Here is a 25022-nt window from a genome sequence, read left to right as displayed (position 1 = left end):
CCCAATACCAGGCAGAACAGCAGGCAAGGCAGTGAAAGCGACATTACTAATAACCGAGACCCAGAGCGGCCTGTCCTTCTTTCAGGGCCTTTTATGGGAGAAGAGAAAAAGGCTCTCAATTACTTGTAACAAGGAATGGCTTAAATAGGTTAAAAATAATGAACCAGTGTGCTGCACATATGAGCACTCCACGCTCCAAATTAAGCAATCCTTTAAAAGGTGGCCTTAGGACGCCTCTCAAAGTTGTTAAGGAGGTTAATAAATTGCTTTGAAACCCTGTACACAACTTAGTAAGATGACTAAGAACCTGTTGTCACAGCCTGATGTCATTACCTGAATTCTAGCACTTTCCAGGGAGCATGAGGTTGTAGTTCTGTGCTTTATGGCCTGTTATAATGATAATTACTTGTAAAGGGCCTGGGATTGCTTGCAGAAGTTTCTGACTTTGCATCAGGACCGTAGATAAGAGTAAACCTCCCAACACAAAACCTTTGCAGAGCTGCAATCAGAAGTCAAGATCCACATAGTTTTTAATGCTTTCAGTTTTAAGTCTGTGTTACAAACCAAATAGATTATACAGCAAATGAGTGTTCAGTATCACAGCATCTCTTTAAGGAAGGTTGCCATCTTGTTCATTGTTCAGCATGTCTGGTGCGGGCTGGTTTTCTGCAAAGCAGCAGGACACAGCTGACAGTTTAAGCTCACACTTCTGTGCAGAAGTAAACTCCATTAACACACCATGTCTGAAAGACTAATTGGACTCCATGCTCCTCTGTAGGACAAGGCTTGCAGTTCTTAAGAACTACAAACCAATGCATTTTGACACTCCAAGCGTATGAACTGTTCTTGCTTACAGTGCTTATCAAGGGCAGTTTTGTTTCTAAAATTTGACAACCCTCCTCAAAGTCATGAGTAAATTTAATGGACAGAGGAAATAATTTCTTCTCCTGAAACCAAATTATCTCCTCCGACTTTCGAATCTCTCATGTCAAAGCAAGAAAAGTGGTGCCAAAACAATTCCAAGCAGCCACTCTGAAAACAGCTGCCAAGAAGGCGTTTCATTGATGCTTCTTCCCCTTCTGCCAATGCATGTTGTCAAATGCATTGCCTAGACAGCAGAAATCATATATAAGGACATAACATAGTATTCTAGATACCAGTTCTTAGAAACATACCAGTTTTCATATGAGGCATTGCTTGTAAAGCATCCTTATTCGGATGGGGCAATACTCAGAGTCTAGAAAAACATCCTAGCCAGAAGAATGAGCTACATTTCTTCTTCCACCTTCCAGGTAACAGAGAGAGACCGCTGAGACTCAGAAGTTTCCAAGTGTGCACCGATATCTCTGAAGCCCGGCAGACTTTTTGCCTCCCTGTGCTCCCAGATTACCTATACAAATGTTTATTAGCACACAATGTTCACCAGCTAAAGTTAACATCTTCTCAGGGCAGATCCTTCTCGTAAAGAGAGTATGCATAGTGACCGCACGAGAGTGCGGCCTTGATCCAGATTACCACTCTGTGATGGCAGAGAGTGCACAGTGTAAGTATTATGATCTTGAAGAAACTGTTTTCAAAATGAAAGACCTTTTCAAACAGTAAAAATATGAACTGTGAGCAGGAACTCTGCTACATGCATGGAAACTGTCTAAAAAGCTAACATACAAACAACATTTACACAATAGGCATCTGGCAGCATTTTCAGACATTTTTTTTTTAATTTATTCTGACATGCTATAAAGGAATAAATTACACTGTTAAAGAATTACCAGCAATAAAAGTATTTCTTTCTTTCAGCTGGGCTAGAATAGGAGTGAGAAGGAAGACAGCCCGGGGCAGTAACCAATGTGAACTCTGCATGGTGCAAGGCTGTCCCCAAGAACAAGAGTAAATCTGGTCATATCCACTTCACAAGAACTTGAAAGAAAATGCCTTGGTTTAAAACCATCCAAATACTCCATTCAATTTTTTCCTCAAAACTAGCAATCACAAGTCAGTCCAGCCGATGCTTGACATGGCAACGCTTGGAGGCTGCCAATACCGGGTCTGCAAAAGATGCCATTTCATTTAAAAAAAAAATCCAATCTTAGTATAGAGGGCTGGTCTCAAACAACAAGTTATAAAAATGCAAGACTGCCCCTTCCCCCTCAAGGAAAAAATACAAAATTTATTTAAAAACAAAATGAGGAAGAGTTACAACACTAAATCTAAAATGATTTAGAAAGAAATATGACTTCTTTTGCTTAACAAATGGCCTCGAAACTTGGTTTAAAAACAGGGTAATGCAGATTTCTTAAACTGAATTAACAAGGCAAATTAAAAAAAATCTCATTTCCTTACAGAAACAGTTTTTAGTTTTTAATGAACTTGTAAACAAAAAAGCTCCCGCTTCAAAATAAAAACAAAATCCCAGATCATATAGATGTTTACAGTGATTACATTTATCTAAGCAACTTACATACAGGTTCAGTTGTAAGATGTTAACTAAATTTCGTGACAAATATGCTGTTTTTCCTTTTATACCAAGAACATTATAGAGTTAATGCAGAGTCCTAAAGATTATCTAGTAGTCGCTAAGTTTCTCTTAAGTCTTCACTTTAGATGCTGTTATTTCTAGCACAGGTAAGCAGGCAGAGTCTTTCATACGCTTAAAAACTGGAATCTTTGGTTACTACCATGTCAGCTGGCTTGGTATGTTGCACATAGAAGCCAACAACTTTAAGAATGTTTTAAGTGTACAACTTTCAAAACCCAGGGAGGAATAACCAGAAAAGAGTGCACAATTGTGAGCATTTACAATTATCACAACTGTTGCCGAAGACTGTTCATGCCATTCTTCCAAAACAATGAGATCTCATAAGCAGTGTAGTTCAAAGTAAAAAGGTAACAAAAATTGGCATATGCACAATTTTCTCCACTTGTGTGTCAACCATTAGTTAACTTTTCCACTTGAAAAAAATGCAATAGAAAACTGGACACCATGTTTCACTATCTCAGTAATATTCACAATTACAGCTGCTACAACTCAAAGTGCAGCATCATTGACACTGCCCAGAGCCAGTTTATACTGATATTAAGTTCTTTACACCAAGTAAATGGTTGCCCACAGCCACTGGCAAGTGTACGTATGAACTAAAATTTCTAGGATTTGGGGAGTGACAAGTCCTGCTCCGATCTGCTCTGCTTTGTCCCATCCTCGCCATGCTCAGAAACCTGCAAGATAAACACAAGGGCAACTTACTGATACGGGAAAATGAGAAACAGCCTTCACAGTAGGAGAATTAAACATCAGTTATGGTCATTCAAAGGGGAAAATGCTGCTCCGTCTCAGAATTGCAGAGTTCCTGGTGTCCATTTCCAAAGCTTACCAGCATTTGCCACCACCCTGTAGCTCAAACACACACCTCTCACTCATACCTACTGCTGCACTGGAAAACAGGCTTGTGCACCAGCTGGATGCCACATTCCTCAAATAGGAATTCAGACCAACAGTTTGAAAACAAGATGTGTTATTGCCACTAGGAAGCAGGATGTAATTTCATAGGATTGTTTTCTACTTGTCTGCAATGTCTCATGTTTATATCCTTGAATGTCAAACCGTCATCTGATTGCAGTGGTGCTCTTCAGAGACGCAGTACAGCAGTGTCACAGACAGAAGGAAAAGGAACAGGAATAACTTACCTTACAGTAACTGGTGTTCACTACACGCTCACATATACAACGCTCTGGGCAACCACAACAGAAGCGAGAACCTTTGACAGTGACTAGGAACCCAGCATACCTTCTGTCCTTGGAAGGACAAGTGAAACAACTCATGTGACGGGGAAGTGGGGTGTCAGGAACAATTCTTTTAAAGTTCAGTGCTCCAAATGACACGTTCAAGACATTGTGGAAAAGGGAGAGTAAAGGAATACATACACAGATCTCAAAGAACCAGTTACTGCAAGCTAAGCCAGTCTTCTCTTCATGTGACTGCTTATATACTCATTTCTGGTGACTCAGGTAGTAGCACTGTACTTTAAAGAGGTAACAGGCGTCTCAACCAAAGACTACTTCGCCAAGCAAGTTTCCGTTCTGGATGCCCTCCAAACAGCATGGTATTCTGTAGATGTATGAATTCATCTGAGCAACAGCTCTGAGTTTTTGCAACAGAAATCTCTTCACAGTGAAATACAGACAAAGCTGACCTCAGCTATAGCTTGTGCTGTCATCCAGAGACAAGCAACTGCAAGCAAGTCTTAAACTTAGCCTGACATTCAATCAAAAACATATCTGTATAGTACCCAGAAGACAGCTTTAACTCTTCCAGAATAGGCTACAGGTAATTTAGAAGAGATTCAATAGCTTTGTTTGAACCCAATCTTAATGCACTGAAGGACATTTCTCTTTCTCCAGCACTAGCAATTCTAAAAAGAAAAAATCCTGCACAAGGATTAAGACAGTCATTCCCACATGGGTGCAAATTCTCACAGAAACCCCAGCGATTCCTTAGCTCCACTGGTATAAAGTTGTCCATAACCCTTACTTGATGCATACAACCAAAAGTTACACTGTTTTTCCATTTAGTGTGTTCAGCAGTGAACATTGATTCATCATTTGAACCACTTTCTCCATCAAAGCAGCCAAAACTAAGTCAACAAGGAGGAGTGTGCTCCCAGTGTGGAAAGAAACAGATCAACTCATTGCTTTCGAAGCCCGGACATTTCAAATGAAAATGGGATCCTGAACCTGAGGACAAAGGACATGCTAACAAATGATATGCTGCTATTTGTTAGAATACCTCAAATCCAAGGTATTATGGGCAAAAGAATGCCCAACTCTGCAGAGAGCAATAGGGAACTGGATTCAACCCACAACATCCCTTGCAAGTCCTATTAAGACTACATAGGAGTGTTCCCAAACACAGTCCAACCACAGCTGTCAAATGAGATGTTGAGACATTCATGTAGCACGCAAGACTTGCCAGTATGAAGAACATGCTGAAGACTTTATGCCGGCATCTCTCTAACAAATCTTCACTACATACAGGGCCAGCTCAAATCTGCACATTCCTAACTCCTTGTCCCTCTGGGGTGTTACCCAAAACTTTGATAATCTCTATGCTACGTGAGGGATACTCAAATTGCTCTATTACCACCATAGCTGCAGATCTGATCAACAGGGGAAAAGTAACGGTACTGTCATACCCTAAGAAACTCCTCTACTTGAGAAGTGTTCAAACTTTTTTCTCTATTAAGTAGCTGCACAGACAAGCAGTGAAAAGTATTTAGTTGTCAACTGGCTAAATCTCAAGTAGTGAACTAATAGCCTGTTCTGAGAAATACCGCCACGACCATAGGCATCCAGCGAATGCTAACTGGACTGCTGACAGGCTTACAGAACTCTGCACTGAAGTGAATTAAAAACATCTCTTGCAAATGGAACTGATAGACTTTATCCTGGAGATTGACTGCTTGAGTCAGTTTTATGACTGAGGGAAGCTGACTGTAAGCATTGTTACAAATCACACCTGAACAAGTGCTGCACTGTCAAGAGATCAAGAGCTAAACTTCCCAGAGTCAGCAGAGAAGCTCTATCTGTTGAAACAGTTCGCCTCACCCAAGTTCAAAACCAGCTGATCTCACTGTTACAAAAGACACTGCACAGGGTTCCAGAGAGGGATGGGGATGGGGGGACGGGGGGGAAGAGAAAAAAGGCCATTGACAGAACAGGCTACCCTGGAACCAAACAGAATATTCAGCCTGAATAACCTATAGGACTCGGTGAGATGGTTTAATACGGATCTGAGTTAAGGCAGCCAGGAATATCTATAAATGAGCACACTGTCCAAACAATCTAAGTCCTGTAAGTCTCTGGACATTGTTTGAAAGAATTAAGATTTCACCACCCTCCCCAGATGCACATCTTCAATAGTACTTGCACTTTATACAGTCTACTGGAAGATTTTAACCAATAAATGCACCTGTAAGTTGCTATTTCCAGTACTCTTGTTAAACTGGATATGGTTACCAGAGGGGTATAATTTGATACCATGAAGCTTTTTAAGCCACTTCAGCATAGGCTTTGCTACAGCAACTACATGAGAATTTAACTGAAGTCTGGAAAAAATAACCAGGTACTTCATTAATCTTCAGTGTGACAACAACATATAAGCTACACAGCCTCCTGCTTGAACTTAACTGGTTTCAGAAAATCTTCATTAACAGGCAATATTCCCCACAAAAAGGCATATAGGATTTTAGAAATCTGGAATCTTTACTTTGATGAAGAGACTAAGCTAACCATTTTAGGAAGCTGGGGAAGTCTTCAGATGTTTGACAAGCACTACTTTAATGCTTTGCTGACATCACAGCTTGATCGACCCAAAGGTCACAAGCCTCTTCTCGTGATGGGGAGGGGAGAGGAGGGAGTCATTGCCCCAAAAGGCTGTTACTCTGTGAAAGAGCCAATGAAATTCTGCTGCAAAAACAGCAACTTCTCCATCGCTATAGCGATGGGCCTAGTCACCAAAGGACAGTGCAATGAGGAATGTCCATCAAGAAACAGAAATGGTCTGTAACGTTCAACTGCAAGACAGCTTCCCTGTTACTCATGCTTGTCAGTCAGCTGCAGCTTTGCACTCTGTCACTAAATCATCACTAGAAGGTAGAGGCAGATAATCGTTATAATGACCTTTTCTTCACTTACGGTATAGCACTTGGTCAGAGACTGCCTGAGCCAGGAGAGCAGCACATTAAACCTCAGAATACTTCACCAGCAAAACAATATTTCAAGAGCATACAACTTGATTTTCAGGGCAGTATCCATTTACAGGTCATCACCTCCTGTAAGACCTTCATTAACCACGAGCTCTTGTGAAGAATCTCCATTTTTGCTCAGATTATTTCCTCCTGCTCTAATAGCCAACCTCTCCACACCCCGACATTGGGCTGGGTTCAGTAGTGGGTTCTGAACTCCAGTCAGAGCTGCTGTATTTCAGGAAGCAATCTAAGCCTGGGTGCTTAATCACCGAGTCTGCTACATACTGGTGTTTCAGCTGAAGGAACTGGTTTACAGCCTTCAGTGTTGTAACACCTGTCAGCTCCAGCAAAACAAGTTGGACTCTTTATGCCACAAAGCATCTGACATTTAATGGTATCCTATGGAAATTTTTTTTCTTCAAGAAACCATTTCAGATTGAGTCTTGGGAAGACCAGCAGGTGTTTTACTTCTTCATTTTTCTGGATGAAGTGTTATATTTTCAGATAGCTATTTTGACTAAAGCCACCTGGTAATGTTTGAATGCTGCCACAATACATGAAAAACAATGTTTTGATAAGTTTATTGTAAACACTTCTGCATTTCTTTGACTTCCAAGTCTGACATGTTAGCTTAATATACAATTTTATACATATAAAAATGATAGTCAAGGCAAGAATGTACTGAAGAGTAGCAAGTACTAGCAATACCTCAGTACATAACTTAAACCTAGCTTCTCTATTCTCACTCGAACAATGTCATTAGCTTCAATTTTATCCACAGCTCATCTTGAGGAATCAGTTGCATTACAAGACTGGCTGTAATAGTCACTAGCTGTAGCAGTTTCATTCTAGTGACTTAGTAGACTAACACTGGCAAGTTTACATCACAAAAAATTTAAAAAGCTTCTAGAATGTGTAAAAAAAAATCGTATGTGCCTTCTCAGAACTCAGTTTTCAGTTTTTACACAATTACATCTTGAACATTTCACAACATTTCCCTTTGAAACCATAACCTACAAACATTAAAAATAGTCAAGAAACCTGAAGCCCCACCCCAGAGCATCCAGATACTTCAGAAAATTGTGACTTGGCAGTCCACAGCAGTTCGAGGTTACTCCTTGATTTAGGCAAGACATTTTGAGCTCACTGGTCCTTTCCTTTAACTCCGGACCAAATGTCTCAATGTAAACCCACTGGAGGAAGCCAGATCATTCACAGTTTTCTGTTTCCAATGTTTGAGGCATACAGAACAGAAGCAAACCCACAGCATTATACCAGCTGGAACAGAGTAGAACCCAAAGTCTCTAGATCCTTGCCTAGTTAATGAGAATTATCCCTTAAGAAGTGTTAGGTCTAGGATTTTGGATTGTATTATATATTTATATATATATATATATATATATGTATATATATAAATAAAAATAAATAAAAATGTCACATTCCCAACACCAAGTCAGTTTCTTGTTTTTGGAAAGTGGTTAATGCGGGAGCAAAAGATGCAGTGGTTAAAATGACCCAACATCCCCAGAAGAAATGATATGAAGAACAAGGACATTTTGGTATAAAGTTAGTAGTCAAATTCTCCAAGGACGTCTTTTGGTTTTGCTTTTTAAATTAACAGCCAAATATATTTTTTAAACCACCTCCTTGATCTAACACTTAAATTGCCGACATTGTCCAAATTAGTATAATTTTTTTTTCCTGTAACGTCACTTGGTTCTTGGCTACTAACCTTTCATGTTACTCTTGGATTTGTCAGTTTGCTTGCCTGTGGGGGTTTGGGCCTGCTGCCCCTGCCCACTGGAAGAGGCTGCCTGCTGTGCTGCTTTCTGCTTTAACATTGTCCAGTCGAATGTGTAGTCATATTGGTGGTTCAAGGTCCTAGAAAAGAGTGAAATACTTTACTGCAACACATCATAACTTCCTTATTGCTAATACCAAGCCTTTCCCGAAAACCCAGAACTAGAGGTTAACTGTTTTTGTAAGCTGCTTTGGAGATTATGAATGGTATATAAATGCTAAGTATTAGTAAATTAAAGGGATTCTTGAAGCAAGCCCAAATACCATCAAGCAGTGTTTTCTTCAGTTTACGCAGAAGTCTGTGTTTGTAGAAGCAGCACTTCCTCGCAACCCAGCTTACCCATTTGTCTGCACTGAGGTTCTCAGCTGGTTGTGGTTTTTTTGTTGTTGTTGGTTTTTGGGGGGGGGGAGGTTTAATATATATAGTTTTAAGGAGAGACTGCAGTATTTTAGATCATAGGATAAAAATTGCTTTGGATTCCAGAAACCTGGAGGGAGACTCTTGAGAGATCAGTACCAGCTCTTCTTTTGACAGATGCTGTTCACTCCACACGGCTGAGTTTCTGTTCTGGTTTCTCTAACAAGCTCAATGAAACAGCACTATTCTTCTCCACTGAAATCCATCTCCTGGGCACCACTGCTAGTCCCATCACCAATCTCCAAACATAAAAAGCTTCAAACACTTCTACCGAGGGGTCCATTTCTTAAGCTACTTGCAACAGAACTTGAAGCATGGGCTCAACCCTCTAGCATTAGTGGTCAGATCATGCAACGCAAACACAAGATAATCTTTTCCTTCACATTTAACATTGAACAATATTTTTCAGGTCCTTTAAACAGCTTTTCAAACTCTGAAATGAAAGAAAGTCCCAGAAGAACTTCCTACACCACACATATACAGAGCAGCTTTTTGCAGTGCAAGTCCCACAGAGCAGTTACCAACTGGTAAAGCACTGACAAATTTCTGTACTTTTCCACTTTGAGACTGACCTGAAAAGAATACGGAATAATTGCCTCAGATACATGTAATCTGGTGCCTCTTCAAAGCGCAGGCCACGACAGTAGTTCAGATACATGGCAAATTCTGCAGGGAATCCCTGTAAATCAACAATGTTAATCAAGCCATGGCTTGCAGCAAAAAGCTTCTAACAACCCTATAAGAAGGCAAAAAAGCTGTATTTCTGTCTATAATGGTAGAGAAAAACTGGCTGAAGATTCATAAGTGTAAATTCCACTTTGCCTCTAGTTATTCATTTATTCTGTATTTCAGAAAGTGGAATTGATCAGCAGGTCACCAGGTACACGTTACTTCCCCAGAACTGTTACCTGATGCATGTTTTGCAATCACAAGTCCTCTGCTACCAAAACCTTCAACATAAAACATATTTAAATCACTTCATCCTAATTAAACCTAGTTCTTATTAACTAGGTTTCTGAAATAAGTAGTAATTGTCTCTTAAAAGATTCCACTCATGTTTCCTTGATAATGTACTTGACCATACTAGAGGCAAGGTCAGTTACCACTATTAAGTGTGAAGACTTAAACCACGAAAACCTCTTTCAAAGATTCCCTGCTTTACGTATTTATACATTTAATGCTATATTAAAGCCTACATGTAAATAGGTAATAGCATACAGCATAGTGCTGTACTACAAGAAAGAAAACACAGGGTATAACAGTTCAGCAGTTTGGAAGATGCTGTCAGACTGTAAGGGTATATAAATGTGCACGACTAGAAAGTGCAGTCCTTGGTGCTGCTGTTTGATGTGCAAAAACTACCATGTCTTCTCAAGGACCTTTGTTAACAAGGATGCGGCTGCCACAGTTCAAGAGAAATCTTAAGACCCAAAGGATAGCATTGGAAAAACATCATTCTGCAACACGGCTTTAAAGATCACTTGACATCCAATTCCACTACAGCCTCTATTTGAGATACAGAAAACAATATGAACAACCTTGAAGAGGCAGAAGCAAGTATATACGGCCAAGCTGTACAGCTCTACCTTAGTTTTATTTATCCAAGAGGGCACATGTTGAACTTTCACTGTAGAAGTTGAAGACATGAACAAGCCTCACCTAAGAGAGCTGTAGAGCTTGCACAGCCAACAGTCACCAAGAACTGGAATGACGGTGGCATGAACTACACCAAGAAACAGCAGCGAATGCCTGCCCTGTTACACACATTCCCAGTCTTGCTGGGCGGCCAAACACAAGGCACCCATGACTGCCAAAGAAGTGTTATTCAGCAGCAAATGCAATGTGAGACTATCTAATATATTGGCTCTAGTTTTAAAAAAAACAAGAAAGAAGAGAGCTTCCATTTCACAATATGACATCATTTGGAAACTCTTACCTTACACAAAACCTCAACAGGAGTGGACATTTTCTTTTCACTAATCTTTTCATACTTTTGCTTCTTTGTTGCAGCCTGTGGAACATGTAGGTCACAATATAAGAGATATTGTGCAACACTGAATTAACAAGGACAGTAACAAAAAAATTACAAAAATCCTTTGGTCAACCATAAGTATTTTATGTGAAACCTCCAAGTCCCACACACTTATTGCAAAGAGAATGAAGGTCAATCTGGTATTAAGATTTGGACACAGTTTAATACCATTTGTCGCAGTCTAATGCTTCCATCACATGGCACAGCTCGTGTAGTTCTAGCGGCTGCTTTTGTCCATTAAACAGACCAGACTTGCATTTACATTTGCCAAAGTTCTATTAATTCCCACTCAGTACCCCATTCAGGGGCTGCCTGCGTGTTTCAGTAAGCAGCCATTACATTCATTTGCAGCTGAAGAGTTCTAGTGTTTCACAAGCTGCTTGCCTTTTTAGAAAACTTGCAGCTGCAACACCATTTGAGTTACACAACTCTCACACAGAGGAAGAAAAACAATTAAAACATGAAAACAAATCACTGAAGTCTATGTAACAGAAATAAGAAATATTTGCCATGCCTGTACTTGGCTACCATACATGAAAATACTTGAAACAAGTCTGTTGCAGCTAGTAATTAGTCAGTCATGCCATAAACTGGCCTGAAGATATTACTAAAGCTGAACTTGTTAGGCAAGAGATTATTTCCATGCTCTCTACAGCAATTCAAAAAGCCACTAACAATGTTATTTTCTACTTCCCAAAAAGGGACTCAGCCTACAACAGGACAATAGTAATTTGCAAAAATGACATAAGCTATTGTTTAGCATAAATTTTAAGACGGTCAAACAATACTCATTTTGCTTGCTGCACAAGAAGCAGAAAGAACCTTTCTTCTACATTCTATAAATATCAAGCCTTGGGAAAAGCTGCTTTGTATAACTGAAGCTAAACATTATATACAACCATCTATCCAGAGCAGCAGGCAGAAGCACGATACCCAAACATGGGGGGGGGGGGGGGGGGGGGGGGGGGGGAAGGCAACATAACCTACCTTTAATCCTTGCCAAGGCAGACTGGTTCTGTTAAAGTACATCAATACATAGCCTAGAGACTCCATGTCATCCCGACGACTGGAGAAAGAGGAAGAACACAATGAATTACAAATTTTTGCATTTCATACTTTATTCCAAATAGTGCAAGCATTCCAAAATTAAAAAAGAAGAATAATTAAGGAATAAAACCTAAGCTTTGGTGCAAAGGAAGGTCTCTTTCTAATACAGCTAAGACATCTAGGTGTTCAGGATTCCACTGGCAGGCATGTAACAAGTCTTCACAAGCAGGAAGGAGATCCTATTCATTTTTCAAGCAAGGAATAGTCAGTAGGTATTGTGTGGTAAGTTTCCATCTGCAGTTACATTAGAATAATTTGGGAAACAAAAACTTTGTAAAATAAAAAATGAAACATTAAATGTCTTTCCCATTTAATTAAGTAGCTTGGATAGAAACTAAAGTTTTACCTGTAGGAACCATGGAATGCATTGTAAGAGAGATACATGATGTCAGCCTTAACTTCCTTAATAAGATTTTTTCCCTGAACCTTGCCTCAGTCTGGGACCAATACTGAACATCTAGACCCAAAAGGGCATAACTCCTTTCTTTCTTCACTTCTGTTAAAGAACCCTGAATTGTCTCCATTAAAAGACGCACAATATTTAGAAAGGTGCATGCATCAATTTGAGAGGTGCCTCTGCTTTCTTCCCACAAGAAGTCTGTTTCAAGGCAGCTAGAGAACTCCAAAGTTATCCATCCATAGACTTCACTGAGGATTTGCATGCAAACTCATCTAAAAGGCTTCAAATGTTTTCTGTACTGCATATGCTCCAGATCTCACACTTCAGCCACATGAACACCATCATACTTTGCTACACAGCTTTCGTGATTACTAAGGCTAGTACAGTTCACTGAAGCAGAAAAAATGCTCCATGATTTTTTTCCTCTTGGCAAAGTTGCCTCTTCCCAGCTGTGGCAGAATCAGATTTTTCCTCTGACTGCCCCTCTGCAGCTGACATCTATTTAACATGAGACAGAAAAATAACTTATTTTTCTCCTCCCAGTTCCCTTATCAAGAGAACCTGACAAGTATTGCTGCTGCTTTGCCACCCAGGCAGATCTGCAAGAAAAGCATTTAAATGGTGGCAGGAAAGACTATGCACCTACTACCCCCACAAGAGAGCAAAAGGCTGAGAGCGGTATTGCAAACAAGATTATACATATGGGTGAGGGTAAAACAGCACCCTTTAAGTGAGAAAAATCTGTAAGAGCCTCAACAGATCTACCTCCAGATCTTGGTATGAGAGGAAAGAAGTTGTAGGTGATGCTTTATGTTAGAGCCAACCCAATATGACCACTAATCATCACCAGAATGGCCTGCCTGTCACCCCCTCAACTCATGTTCCAGCTCTCTGACCCTTTGGGGAACCAGTTCAGGGAGCTATCCCAGAAGAAAGTCAGCTCGGCTCCCTAAACCATTTCACCACAAGGCCAAAAAAGCACTAGCTGTGCCCAGGGGTCAGGGAAGAGAAGATTGGTTCACTCCTCTTGACAGCAGCTAGCTCTGAGGTCATCTCAGCTGTAACATGAAACCACAGCCAAAGACAGAGGGATGAAAAATGATACTAAGACCACAAACCCCAGCCTGCAAAACTTGCTAATTCTATTAGAATTGCAGATTTTAATCATCAACAGGATTCAGTGAACCGGTATGGGGCCATGACATAAAACTACATTTTCTGAGAAGGCAGTGGTAAATTCAGAAGCAAGAAAGGGATTAATAGTTTCCATCCTCCACCCAGTTCATTGTTTTCATGTTTAATTTCATGATTTTGTAGTAGGAAACATTTCGTTCTGTAAATCTGTAATGAACATATTACATTTGAGCATATACTGATAAAAGTGATTTTCAGGATTTGGAAAACAGGACAATACTCTCCATTACTAAAACAAGAAATGGATAACATTGCAAACAGCTCCTTGAGAACAGCTGTCATTACATACGGAAAACATGTTCTGTTAACAGTTAAAGTACAGCACTATCAGTTGAAGTATTCTGCCATAAACTTCAGGACTGGTTTCTCTTGATTACAGGAATGTATTATTTGTTTGCCTCACTGTTGGCTTGATCTAGACAGTTTAATAGCTTTTAGCATGCACCAAGCTACATTTCTAATTGTATTAGAATTCCCAGTACCAGCAGAGATGGTACAAGACCTCCAACTAAATTCAAAACCAATAGTCCTTTTGCAGTTCCCTCCCTTCACTGAAAGCTGCTAGCACAGCTGTTCCCTTACAAGAATGGCTTGGGTTCTATGAAATGTACTTACTTCAGAAATGACACCTATCATCTACACTACCTGGCCGACATGTCAAGTAGGCTTAAGTAATGACACTGACAGACAATAAAATACACTTAAGGAACCTTAAGGAAATTAAAGCAAAGAGGAAACAAGAAGCATTTTAAAGCACCAAATATTTGTAAGTTACATGTTCTGTTGAAGTTGACCACTAGAAATTTTGTCATTCCCATCTTGATTAAATTGAAAGTCAGAGGCACAGACATTTGTGGAAGTTTTAACTATGTCTAAGTGACCTCAGCATCATGTGGTAAAGCCACACTATTACACTTATACATTACAATATCTAGGCATATAGGTAAGGAAGAGAAGAGGCATCACTTCATATCTCATGAGTACCTAACATACACTGCCAAACAACCTAAAGTGCTATCTCCACTGGACTGCTGCTAGGATACTGTCGTAGCAGTATGCTTTGGATCTAGAGAATAAAAATGTGTTTGTTGATCAAGCAAAGCACAAACATATAAATAGATATATAGACACATACATGTGTACTTATGTACATACAGAGCCACAACTATGGTTGTGTATACCAGAAACCAAAATACAATGTGAGTGAAGTAGAAGATCTTTAAGTCTTGCTTGCAGGCAAAAGTATAAACAATAGTTTACTAACTTGAAGGGAGAGTGAGAAAACAGGACACAGACACCAGCTTTAGAATACCCTTTCTGGCTACAGAATTGCATATCAAGCCAGTCAGCAGTGGCATCAAGAGGTACCAACACAATCAGGAAAGTGCACCATTTCATTTGTGAAGGCCCCCTGACAGATTCACATGAAAGTATAGCTTATCCTTTAAAAAAAACAAAACAGTAAGCAGAACATCCACCTCATGCCTACAAGACTTAGACTCTCTTCAAGAAGCAAATTAGGAGCTTAGATTTTTTTTCCCCTACCCTTGCATAGGCAGCCAAAAAGAAAAGCACTTGCAAAGGGATATATACACTTATTCGTATAAAATCAGTTCAGACACTTCAGAAGCTTACAAATAATATCATCTTGCAGCCTCCAAAAGCACAGCAGTAATCTCCTTGAACTCACCTCTGCTCAATGCCAAGATGTGCATTGATACTGGCATATCGAGCTGTGCCAGTGAGATTTTTGTCTTCTCTGTATGGTATGTGTTGCCTTGTCCTGTTGTCCCGGTACTTTTTGGCCAAACCAAAGTCAATAAGGAATAACTTAAAGAAAAATGAAAATAGATTATATTCCTATACAATGCAAGGAATCCCCAACCTCTTTCACTAGGCATTAGCTGCATTTTAAGACATTCACACAATGTAACAGCCTACAGTTAAGAAGAAGCAAAGTAACAGTGCAGAATCGCAACTAACTAGCCAGTTCAAATACTTAATAGTGAATTAGTTCAAGCCTTTTCTCAATCCAGTGGAATAGATTAGATTGTGCTACTCAGCATCTGTAGCCTAGTTCTACAACTATTTTATGTTACTATTGTAGTTTGTATCACGTTAGCTTGATAACTACAGTGCACAATTTAGGAAGGAAACTAATATGTGCGAAAGCACACTTCACAAAAACCCACTCACACTAGAGCAGTTTACACATACAGATAGTTAATAGCAGCTCAGCAGCTTAACGCAAATGATGCGCATCCTGTATTCTTCTCTGTGTCTCAAAGAACACTGGCCATTCTGCAGAGCATAAAGGCCAAAACCTTCAACAGCAAACAAGACATCTTGCTTTCAATCATATGCTCATTTTAAAACTACCAGACCACTACCACAGCAGCATGACACACTTGCTGATGATATTAATACAGCCAGGAAGCTAGAGCCTAGTACATGGAATCCAATTTAGGTTTCTAATAACCAAGCTTGCCCAATGATTTGATATTTAGCAACAACTGAGTGTGTGCTAATTAGTGTGCTAACAGCCAGCCTATCTACAAAGGTTAATACAGACTGTACCTTCTTGTGACAAGATTTCGGGACTAGGCAAAAAAAGCTCAGGCAGAAGTACATAAGGAACATCTCAAATTCTAGCAATCAGTCTTCAAGCTACAAATCATCAGGCCGAGCTCCTGATTCTAACGCTGGATTAACGCTACAGGATCAGGGACTACAACCCCTACAGATTAATGAATACTGCAAAAGTAACTTGGGTGGGGGAAGGAGATGATGGAAAGACAACATACGGTTCAAGAAATTCTCAGTAAAAACCTATTCAGTATCACCTTAAAGGTGATTCCAGAACAGAAGATGCAGCTTTAAATGGAAACAAGTACTGGACATTGATATGCAGGTATACCTGCATCCAAGACCGAAACAAATGGTCACTCTGGCACACTGGAAGTGCTGTGAATTATGAAGTGACACTCAACATGGAAGTATCAAAGACACTGAAAGACTGAAAGTTTCTGAATTGCACAGTAGGTATCTTTTAGAATTCTGGTTGAAGATTTTCTAACTATAGTAGTCTAGACAGGAAAAAACAAAGCTAAAAACCTCTTAAACTACTGATGTTGGAGCAGAAAACCTTGAGTTGAAGTCTTGCCATGATTTATATGCAACCACAAAGCACAGCAGTTCTACATTTGCTGTTCTAGTGAAAGTCACCCTGAAAGCCCAGAATCCTTTGACCAAGAGGACGTAAAACCAAGTTTTTAAATCAACTACAAATCAGACAGTTCAGGAAAATGGGGGTCTTGTCTTTGTTGCACCCACCACAGCTACCACTAGAGGTAGTTATTCACTTAGTGAGCATGGACATGTTCTCCAGCTACCAGGAAATTAGCTATTTTGATACCAAAACTCCTAAAGCAGATACTATAAAGCTTCTATGTGATTACTATACTGCAAATGCAACTTTCCTAGAGGCAAAGCCTGAGCTCAAATGCAATCCCTTATTTTCTGATTGAAGCTTTCTGATCTGATGACAGCCTCTGATGTATAGTTTGCAATAGCTACTTTTGCAGGGCCTTTGTTCATTAGTTTAAGCAAAATACTATGCCTTGAGAAGGATGGAAAACCAAACACTATACAAATCAGTCAGAATACTTTCACTGCACATTTAGTTACAAACACTTCAAACGATTCAAACTCTTCATGTGCTTTCTGTAATCCTGGGGATCTTGCCGTTAATTAATGGTGTGAAGGGACAAAGTCACAGTTCATGAATCAAAATAGTTAACACTGGAAGTGTGCCTCTAATACATAAATAGCTGGTGTCTAGCCTTGTTTAGCACAGACACGGTAAGACTACTTTCTCAGAAAGAGTTATAGAAGTAAATGACGCTCTGCCTCTTCCACAGCTGCTACAAGCCCTTGATACTAGACCTGAACAAGATAATTCTGCATTCTCTCAAGAGGTATGGGTAGAACCTCTCAAAAAACCACAGGAATCAATTCAGCAACACAGACCTTTTTTATGCTAGTCAAGTAACCGGATATTATTTTATGGCACTGATTTCTCTCGGGAAGTTTACTCTGTTCCCTAGCTTAGGCTCATTCTATATTTTCCATTCTAGATGAGTGGAAGGCAAAGCAGTAAAGTCCATCTTGCAAAGAGTTAAGTTGGAAGATGCAGCCTGATTTGGATGAGCACAAAACATACCGGTGCCAGCCAGCAGGAACACAGATGTATTCCCACAGATAACCTCATACCACCTTAATTCTGTTTGTTGCACGATCAGCAGGAAACTGGAGAAGTAGGGCAAGATTTTTGCCAAGAGCAACTAGAGAAGTAGATCAAAGTCTCTGCGTCAACTGATAAGAAAGTTTCAGAAGGAGACAACAAAAGCCTGTCAGCTTGCATACAGCACCTAGCTGCCTGGGATTTAATATATGAAAACTATCATTGTGGAAAGCTACGGACTGATTCTATGGCCAAACTCCTGAGCTATGATTCATATTCAGCAATTTCCAGCTGTCCTACTATGAACTGGCATACATCTTCATTTCTCTCCAACTCGTCTACTCTTTAAGAGAGTCAGGAGTACTACATTTAACACTACAAGATAAGCTCATGCTTCTCCAAGACACAGCTTGTTGGAGTAATTTCATTTTACAAGCACAATGGATGAAAATATGAGAGTCCTCATTACACATTTGCAAAGATTTTGAACAAAAACTGCAAGGGAAGGAGTCTGGCTGAAGCGATAACAGAACTTCTCCACATGCATTCAAAGACACTGCAGGAAGGCAAGCAGACAGCCCTACTCAGAAGCCCTGCTATTTCACTAGGGTGGCATGTCTATCCTTTAGCACGTTCAATAGATTGCCTTTGAGTTTTAAAGAACAAAAATAAAACCTGCTTCTGCATCTGAAATCAAGCACGTTACATTTAGTCCTTTTTAATATCAAGTTTAGAAATAATTCCACAATTTAAACAAGCGCCACAGGGAAACATCTTAGTAATGTTACATGTTTGCCAAGTATGTCTGAATAATGCCAACATAAGAGGTGCTTTTGCAAGGTCTACATTCTCCAGAAAAAAAAAAAAAACAAAAACAAAACAAAAATAAAGCACATGAATTTGGGGTTGAGGTTGGAATAGGAGACAGTTCAGACCTGGTTTAATCCTGAGAAAGATGGGTCCTGAGAAGTACTAACAGTCATGCTTCTTTTCCTCTTCCCCACTGGAGATTCTAAACACTGAACAAACAATAGAGGGTGGCAGTGCATCAAACAGTATTGCTTACATTGCAACAATGGCCGGCGCAGACAGGCAACACCGAGGCGTTCGAGAAAGAACAGGGTAGCCAAATGCCATCCTTCTTCCACCAAGCACTGTAGTTTTCAAAAAATTATGTATGTTCGTATTTTTAATTTTTTTTTTTTTTTAATTTTTCCAAGGAGAAAATTTGAAAGATGTGACAAGGTAAATTTCAACTGTGAGCCGCTCCAAAATGGCACTGCCTTGACCAGGGATAGCAATGGTGACATTTGGCTCTATTAAAAAAGGAAATTGAAGTTTTGCTTACAAAAGCATCCTTTGGTTCCACAAACTGCCCTTCCCCCAAAACACATTTAGAAAAAGTAAATCTTCAGTAAGGAAGAGGTAGAAGGCATTTAGTCACCTTAAAGTTTACTTTCATAAGCATGCAGGGCTTATTTCTAGCAGAGCTGAAAATTTATCTTTTAAGGTGGGAGCAAAATTTCTCCCAATTACCAAATTAAAATTTGAAAAAAATCAATTTTTTAAAAAATATAACTGACAGGAAGCTACTGGAACAAGATTACCATGCTATTCTACTCTTTGTGGCTGATTTTCTTTAAACTGTGTATAGTCATCTCTAAAAAACCCAAAACTACACTTAGTTACAAAAAGAAACAAAGTAAATCCTGTACAGTGGCAAGTATTCCCTAGATAAAGCACTTGGTTCCAAACTGAAGCAACCCATTCCTCATGTAAACCTATCAATTTGCACTTCCATCAAGAACTACCTCCCTAATCTCTAAAACCCTGCAACAGTAAGGAAGCCCATGCCCACAGTGTTTACCACCATATCATTGTGTGGCTCCCTAACTAGTCTACTAATGGGAAAAAAATATAATGGTTTACAGGCAATTTTGTTTTTCATTTCAGCTGATGCAAATCTAATGTGTTCCTCCACTAAAGTAAGCACAGCAGCAATTTCTAGGCCATTAATCCACATCAAGATGAAACAGAGTGCAGCAATGCCAACCTAGCATGACTGTGCAAAAGTATAGAAAAATGGCCCAAAAAGAACAATTGGAAATCAGAAACTAAAACTAGGAAAAAAATTAAAGTTTTCAAGTTATACTCTAAGTCATGCCAGAAAAATAAGGAGCCTAACTGCTCGACACAGCAGAGAAAAATAGAGCTCTACAAAGTGAAAGTATGAAACTTGGGAACAAGCAAAGTTTAACAGCAACAGGATTACATAAAGACTGCCTTTCAGCTGGACTTACAAGCTTTTCCAGCAATGGTTGTATCTAAACATTCAGTGCACTGCACCTCTTCAGACAATAGCTGTTAATCTCATGTTAATCAAGCTTTCCCCTTCTAATGTTCATGGCCCTGAAGTTGGCATTCATACAGGCAAACAAAGGTAAACATTTTAAATACTAGTAGTGTCTAAAGAGATGAGACATTCTCGGATGGCATATAGAGAAGATAAGTGGGAATCTTGCTTCCAATAAACAGCTTGATCACGTACATTTGTCCTGAAGTTAATTTCTATTAAGTAGCATGCTTAATGCATTGCCAATGCTGCCTGTCTGCCCGAGCTCGACATACAAATTGCAGGATTAAGTATATTTCGCTCAAGAGAACTAAAAATAAAATAAAAGTTTTCTTCTATATAAGGTTTTCAACAGGAAACATGCACTTCTGACTACATTTACCCATCCAAACAAGTGCAACAACCTCAGCCCGCCTCCCCACCCTGCTTTTTTTTCTCCCCACAAAGTAAATTGAAAGCAATTTTTTGTTGTACAACATATTCAGGTACTCTACAACTTAACAGTTTTCCATCAACATACTTGCATAATTTCATTTATTTACAAAGGCAATTGATCTACATGTTGGCTATTAGTCATATCCACAATTCCGATGGCTGAAGAGTTCTCTTTACCAGTCTGTCACTGCAAGATTTAATGCCCTGATGACTGGTAGGTCAGGAGCTCCCACGTTGGCACGAATTCTTTTCATCCCAGGAAGTCAGCCCCAAAGCCAAAGGTAAGATTTGACTTTATCATTGAGGAAAAAAAATGCTATTACAACAGTCATCTTGATAATGAAACTCCACCATTGAGAAAAGTAGCTAAGTATTCTCTAGGGTTAGTTTATAATCTTGTTGCAAGCCTAGAAATCATCTTGCAATCAAGTGCATCTCACAGGGTGTATGCCACGTGTATGCCACTGCATTTAGAAGCGGACACTAAGAAATCCAAGTTCTCACATCAAAGAACCGTGGTTTAGCACCCAAAACATCAGTTTTAGCAATGAGTTTTAAAAAGATTGTGCAGCTCGAATCAAGTAACACAGACGTTCCCTTTTGATCTTTTAAACAAAGAGCATTAGACTAACCTTATTACAGTGACGCCCAATACCCATTAGGAAGTTATCTGGTTTAATGTCTCTGTGTATAAAATTCTTTGTATGCACATATTCAATTCTACTGATCATCTGTAAAAAAAAAAACAGCAAGAGGTAGGATTTCAATGAGAACAATAAAACTCACTTAAACCTTCAATGAAAGCATGAATTTTTAGTGTTACCTTCCTCTGCAACTTAAGTTTATATATTTGCTTAATGAAAACCAAGTCTTTTTTAAAATTTATCTTTCTTATATGTTAAAATTCCCTAATCTTGGTCAGGAAATGGCAGATTAAATACCTGAAACTATTTCCCAGACATTCAAGTTCATATTCTAACTATAGTGTCCCATTAAAGAGTAATTTCTTTTTCTTACTTCAAACAAAGGTTTTCTATACCTACCACAAGACAATTTTAAAGCTCATTCCCTCCCCCTGTCCCAGTTATTCATTCATCTGGTTATTCATTCATCATCAAGTGTCACTTTTCCAGGTAACAGTTTTCACGGAGCAAGTAACAACTTGATTGTGGCCCATACTGTCATATCTAGGCTACCGTGATCCAGGAAAAACAGTCAGCAATGAAGACGCAAAGAAACTCTGGCACATCTGTATCATCATATACAGTCACGTGATTTCCTGTGCATGAGATCACAGCACATACATTTATGTGGTACAGCTTTCCAGCTACTAAAACACTCTTCACACAGTCTTTAGTGAGTGGAATTGACCCTTGACAACTGTTCTACTGGACTATGCCCTAAAAGCCAGTTCCGTGCACTGATATCATACATCCCGTCTATGTTTCCCAGATGACAACTAATTAGTGTTTATCATCCAAAGGAACACTGCATGAAAACCATACAGCTTCCCTGGAGATGCTGTAACACCCAGACTCTAGCTAACTGAGCAGGCAAGTGGCTCTCTAAAGCAACCGTACCACTCACTTAAGGCAGCTGAGAACAGGGACAGCTGACCTTGTCTCCATACAAATGCTGTTAGCTTCCTTGGCCAAAAGCCTGGGATTCTACGAGCATCTGGCTAAGTGACAACTTGGTACTAACATCTATTACGTAGTATTTGATGAAATTTAAACTACCATTGAAAATTCAACTCAAGAAGCCCTTACTGCCTTTCAAGTAGCTGAAGACAGCACAATCAAGCTATTTATTAAATAGCAAGAAATAAATATGGCTGGCCACTTCAAATGCTGTACTCTCATGACCAAGTTGAAAAAATATCAATTGCTAGAAAAAGACTTAACAGACCTCAGTTTTAGAGGCCTTGATTAAGTTTGAGGTAGAGTGGCATTTCCACTAACAGCTTCAAGAACTGTCTTTAAGCACCACAACAACCAGAACGGTATTTATTAGCTCATCGTCTGGTACTAGAAGTTACAGGAGGTTGTGAGTGCGTAGTGACATTCAATAAGAACAGACACATAGACTTGCATGTTGCCCACCTGTCACCAGAGCTGGTCAACACATTTCCATTGAATCTGATCAACCATAACTGAGGACTGCCTCAGACCTTCTAACACCACCCCCATGGCTGATATTGGGAGTTAATCCACCCATATCAGTCTCGATACTTTATTAAAGTTGCACTTGTTAGATCTGCAGCATCAAGGAGTTGGTATCTGCGCTGCCCTCCCACTACAGGCCTATGTTCATTTTGTATGCCACAGCACAGAGAAGCCACCATTACTTCGTTCCTATATAGGTCAAGTGTTCAATTAGCTATATACAACACTGTATAACACATTATTTGAACCACATTGCCCAAAATACTTTAGGGGTTTTAACTTCCTCACAGTAAGATTTGTACGTACCTGGTCTGCTAACATAAGTACTGTTTTCATCGTAAACCTGCGAGAACAAAAGTTGAACAGGTCTTCGAGGCTGGGACCAAGAAGATCCATAACTAGAACATTGTAGTCCTTTTCTTGACCATACCACCTGCAACAAAGAAAATTACTCAGCATTAGCAGGAATCCTAATGTAGCCCAGGACACCATTAGCCCTCTTGGCTGCAAGGGCACATTGCTGACTAATGTTCAATCTTGAAAGCTAACTAAAAACTAAGGCTAGTAGAGTCTTATCTTTCCTGGAAACACAGTCTGAGGACAAAATAGAATACACAAGTTGGCAAGTGTGTGTGCACACATTTAATTTTCCCTTAAGAGGAAACACTACTACACTTTAGCAGCAACTGAAATACCAAACACCAAAATCAAAATGCAATCAAAGCAGAAGCCATTACATGTCAATATACTGAGATGTGTACATGAAGTCTGAACTGAAACTCATCTGCAGGACACCTTACACTCCCATCATTTCCTGCGTTATTTAACTTCACAGAAACTTCTTTAAATGCTTTAGGCTTTGTTTTCAGGTATGACTTCTCTGCAACAGATCAAAGCAGCTTATCCAGTTAACTCATATACTACCTCTTTGTTCATTCATCCAAATTTAACAAATGGCAATCAAGTTCTACTGTCCTCTTAAGTAGATGACAAAGGCTCTTTCAACATCATAAAGGGAAAAACACTTAAGTGTCATAAAAATGAAAATAGAAATGTAGCAAAATATCAATTGCAGCCAGACTGACATCCACCCTTAAGTGTCTATCAATTCAGGGCAAAAAATTAAATGTTACCAATGCTATGAGGACAAGCAGAAGGCCTCCCATACACATTTTTCCTTCCAATCAACATCTAGTATTTCCATCATAGTATTGCTTCATGTTATCTGCAACTGGGGGATAGTATTTCACCACCTAAGCTGCCTGAGAAGACCTGGAGTCACACCCTTCACTTCTGCAAATCTCAGCTGTGAATTTCCATACTTTAAATGGGCACTGAAAGATAGAACCTGAATATTCTTCTCTACAGTCCTTCTGCACATTCCAGATACCTACAGTTAAGTGAGAGGTGTGTGTCAAAAACCGTTTATGAAGCTGTGCTGAGTACTAGTACATCACTGTGAAGATTCAACACCTTATCAATCAGAAGGCTGCATTTTGCCTTTGCTAGGCACCTAGTCCTTATGACAAGGACCTAGTACCAGCAGTCAATGGATACAGCACTGAGCAGCTCTCTCCTGGAGGAGTCTTGAAGTTTCCAACAGTGGTGCAGACAAGATACACCAAGAATATATCCCATAATAAAAGCATGCAGATTAAATTAAAAAAAAAATAATCAAGATTCAGCTCAAACACAGTAGTAGCTGAGGCTTAAAGATCTGTATAGACATTTTATTTCCACTTTAGGCAATGACTCCAGGAGACTAATGCATAGCTGTCTGGAAAATAGTTACCACTGATAAAGCCAACAAATTGCTTGGTACTCAGAGGATTCCAAGCTTAGCCAGGGTAGTAAAGTAAAATGCTTACAAAACTACAGAGAAAAGATTCTACATTTGGACTTGTTTCAGGAACTACTGGCCTGTACCTTCCCACTGTTGGGATTCTAGTAGAAACCATACATTTCATAATGCATTGTTATAAATTTGATAAAAGTTATGTATGAGCTGTGAATCATACTCATTGCTTTACAGCTCAGTCTAGAACCTCTATTCATTCCCTACATCAAGAGGGGATGCATAAAATAGGTATTTTGAAAGCAGTCATTCAAATGAATTGTCAACAGAACAGTTTTCC

General features: G+C 39.4%; 1 protein-coding gene across 4 annotated transcripts in view; it reads right to left on the bottom strand.

Moving 5' to 3' along the window:
* Positions 1-512: 512 nt before the first annotated feature.
* Positions 513-25022, bottom strand: part of CSNK1A1 (casein kinase 1 alpha 1) — a 36945-nt gene continuing 12435 nt past the window's right edge. Inside the window, exons 3-11 of one of the 4 annotated variants that reach the window (XM_050905633.1) lie at positions 23194-23320; positions 21355-21453; positions 18870-18953; positions 15382-15521; positions 11978-12056; positions 10895-10969; positions 9531-9637; positions 8473-8621; positions 513-3213 (exon numbers count right to left, since the gene is read on the bottom strand). In XM_050905633.1, coding sequence (XP_050761590.1) covers positions 3206-3213; positions 8473-8621; positions 9531-9637; positions 10895-10969; positions 11978-12056; positions 15382-15521; positions 18870-18953; positions 21355-21453; positions 23194-23320 — 868 coding nt within the window. In that variant the 3' untranslated portion in view covers positions 513-3205. Of the gene's footprint in view, positions 3214-8467; positions 8622-9530; positions 9638-10894; positions 10970-11977; positions 12057-15381; positions 15522-18869; positions 18954-21354; positions 21454-23193; positions 23321-25022 lie in introns of those variants that run through there. The other 3 variants (XM_050905635.1, XM_050905636.1, XM_050905634.1) reach the window with 3 other exon arrangements.

Source organism: Gymnogyps californianus, chromosome 14 (assembly GCF_018139145.2).
Source record: "Gymnogyps californianus isolate 813 chromosome 14, ASM1813914v2, whole genome shotgun sequence".
Lineage (NCBI taxonomy): Eukaryota > Metazoa > Chordata > Aves > Accipitriformes > Cathartidae > Gymnogyps > Gymnogyps californianus.
The sequence above is the reverse complement of the archived record's forward strand: the minus strand, read 5'-3'. Positions and strand labels throughout refer to the sequence as shown.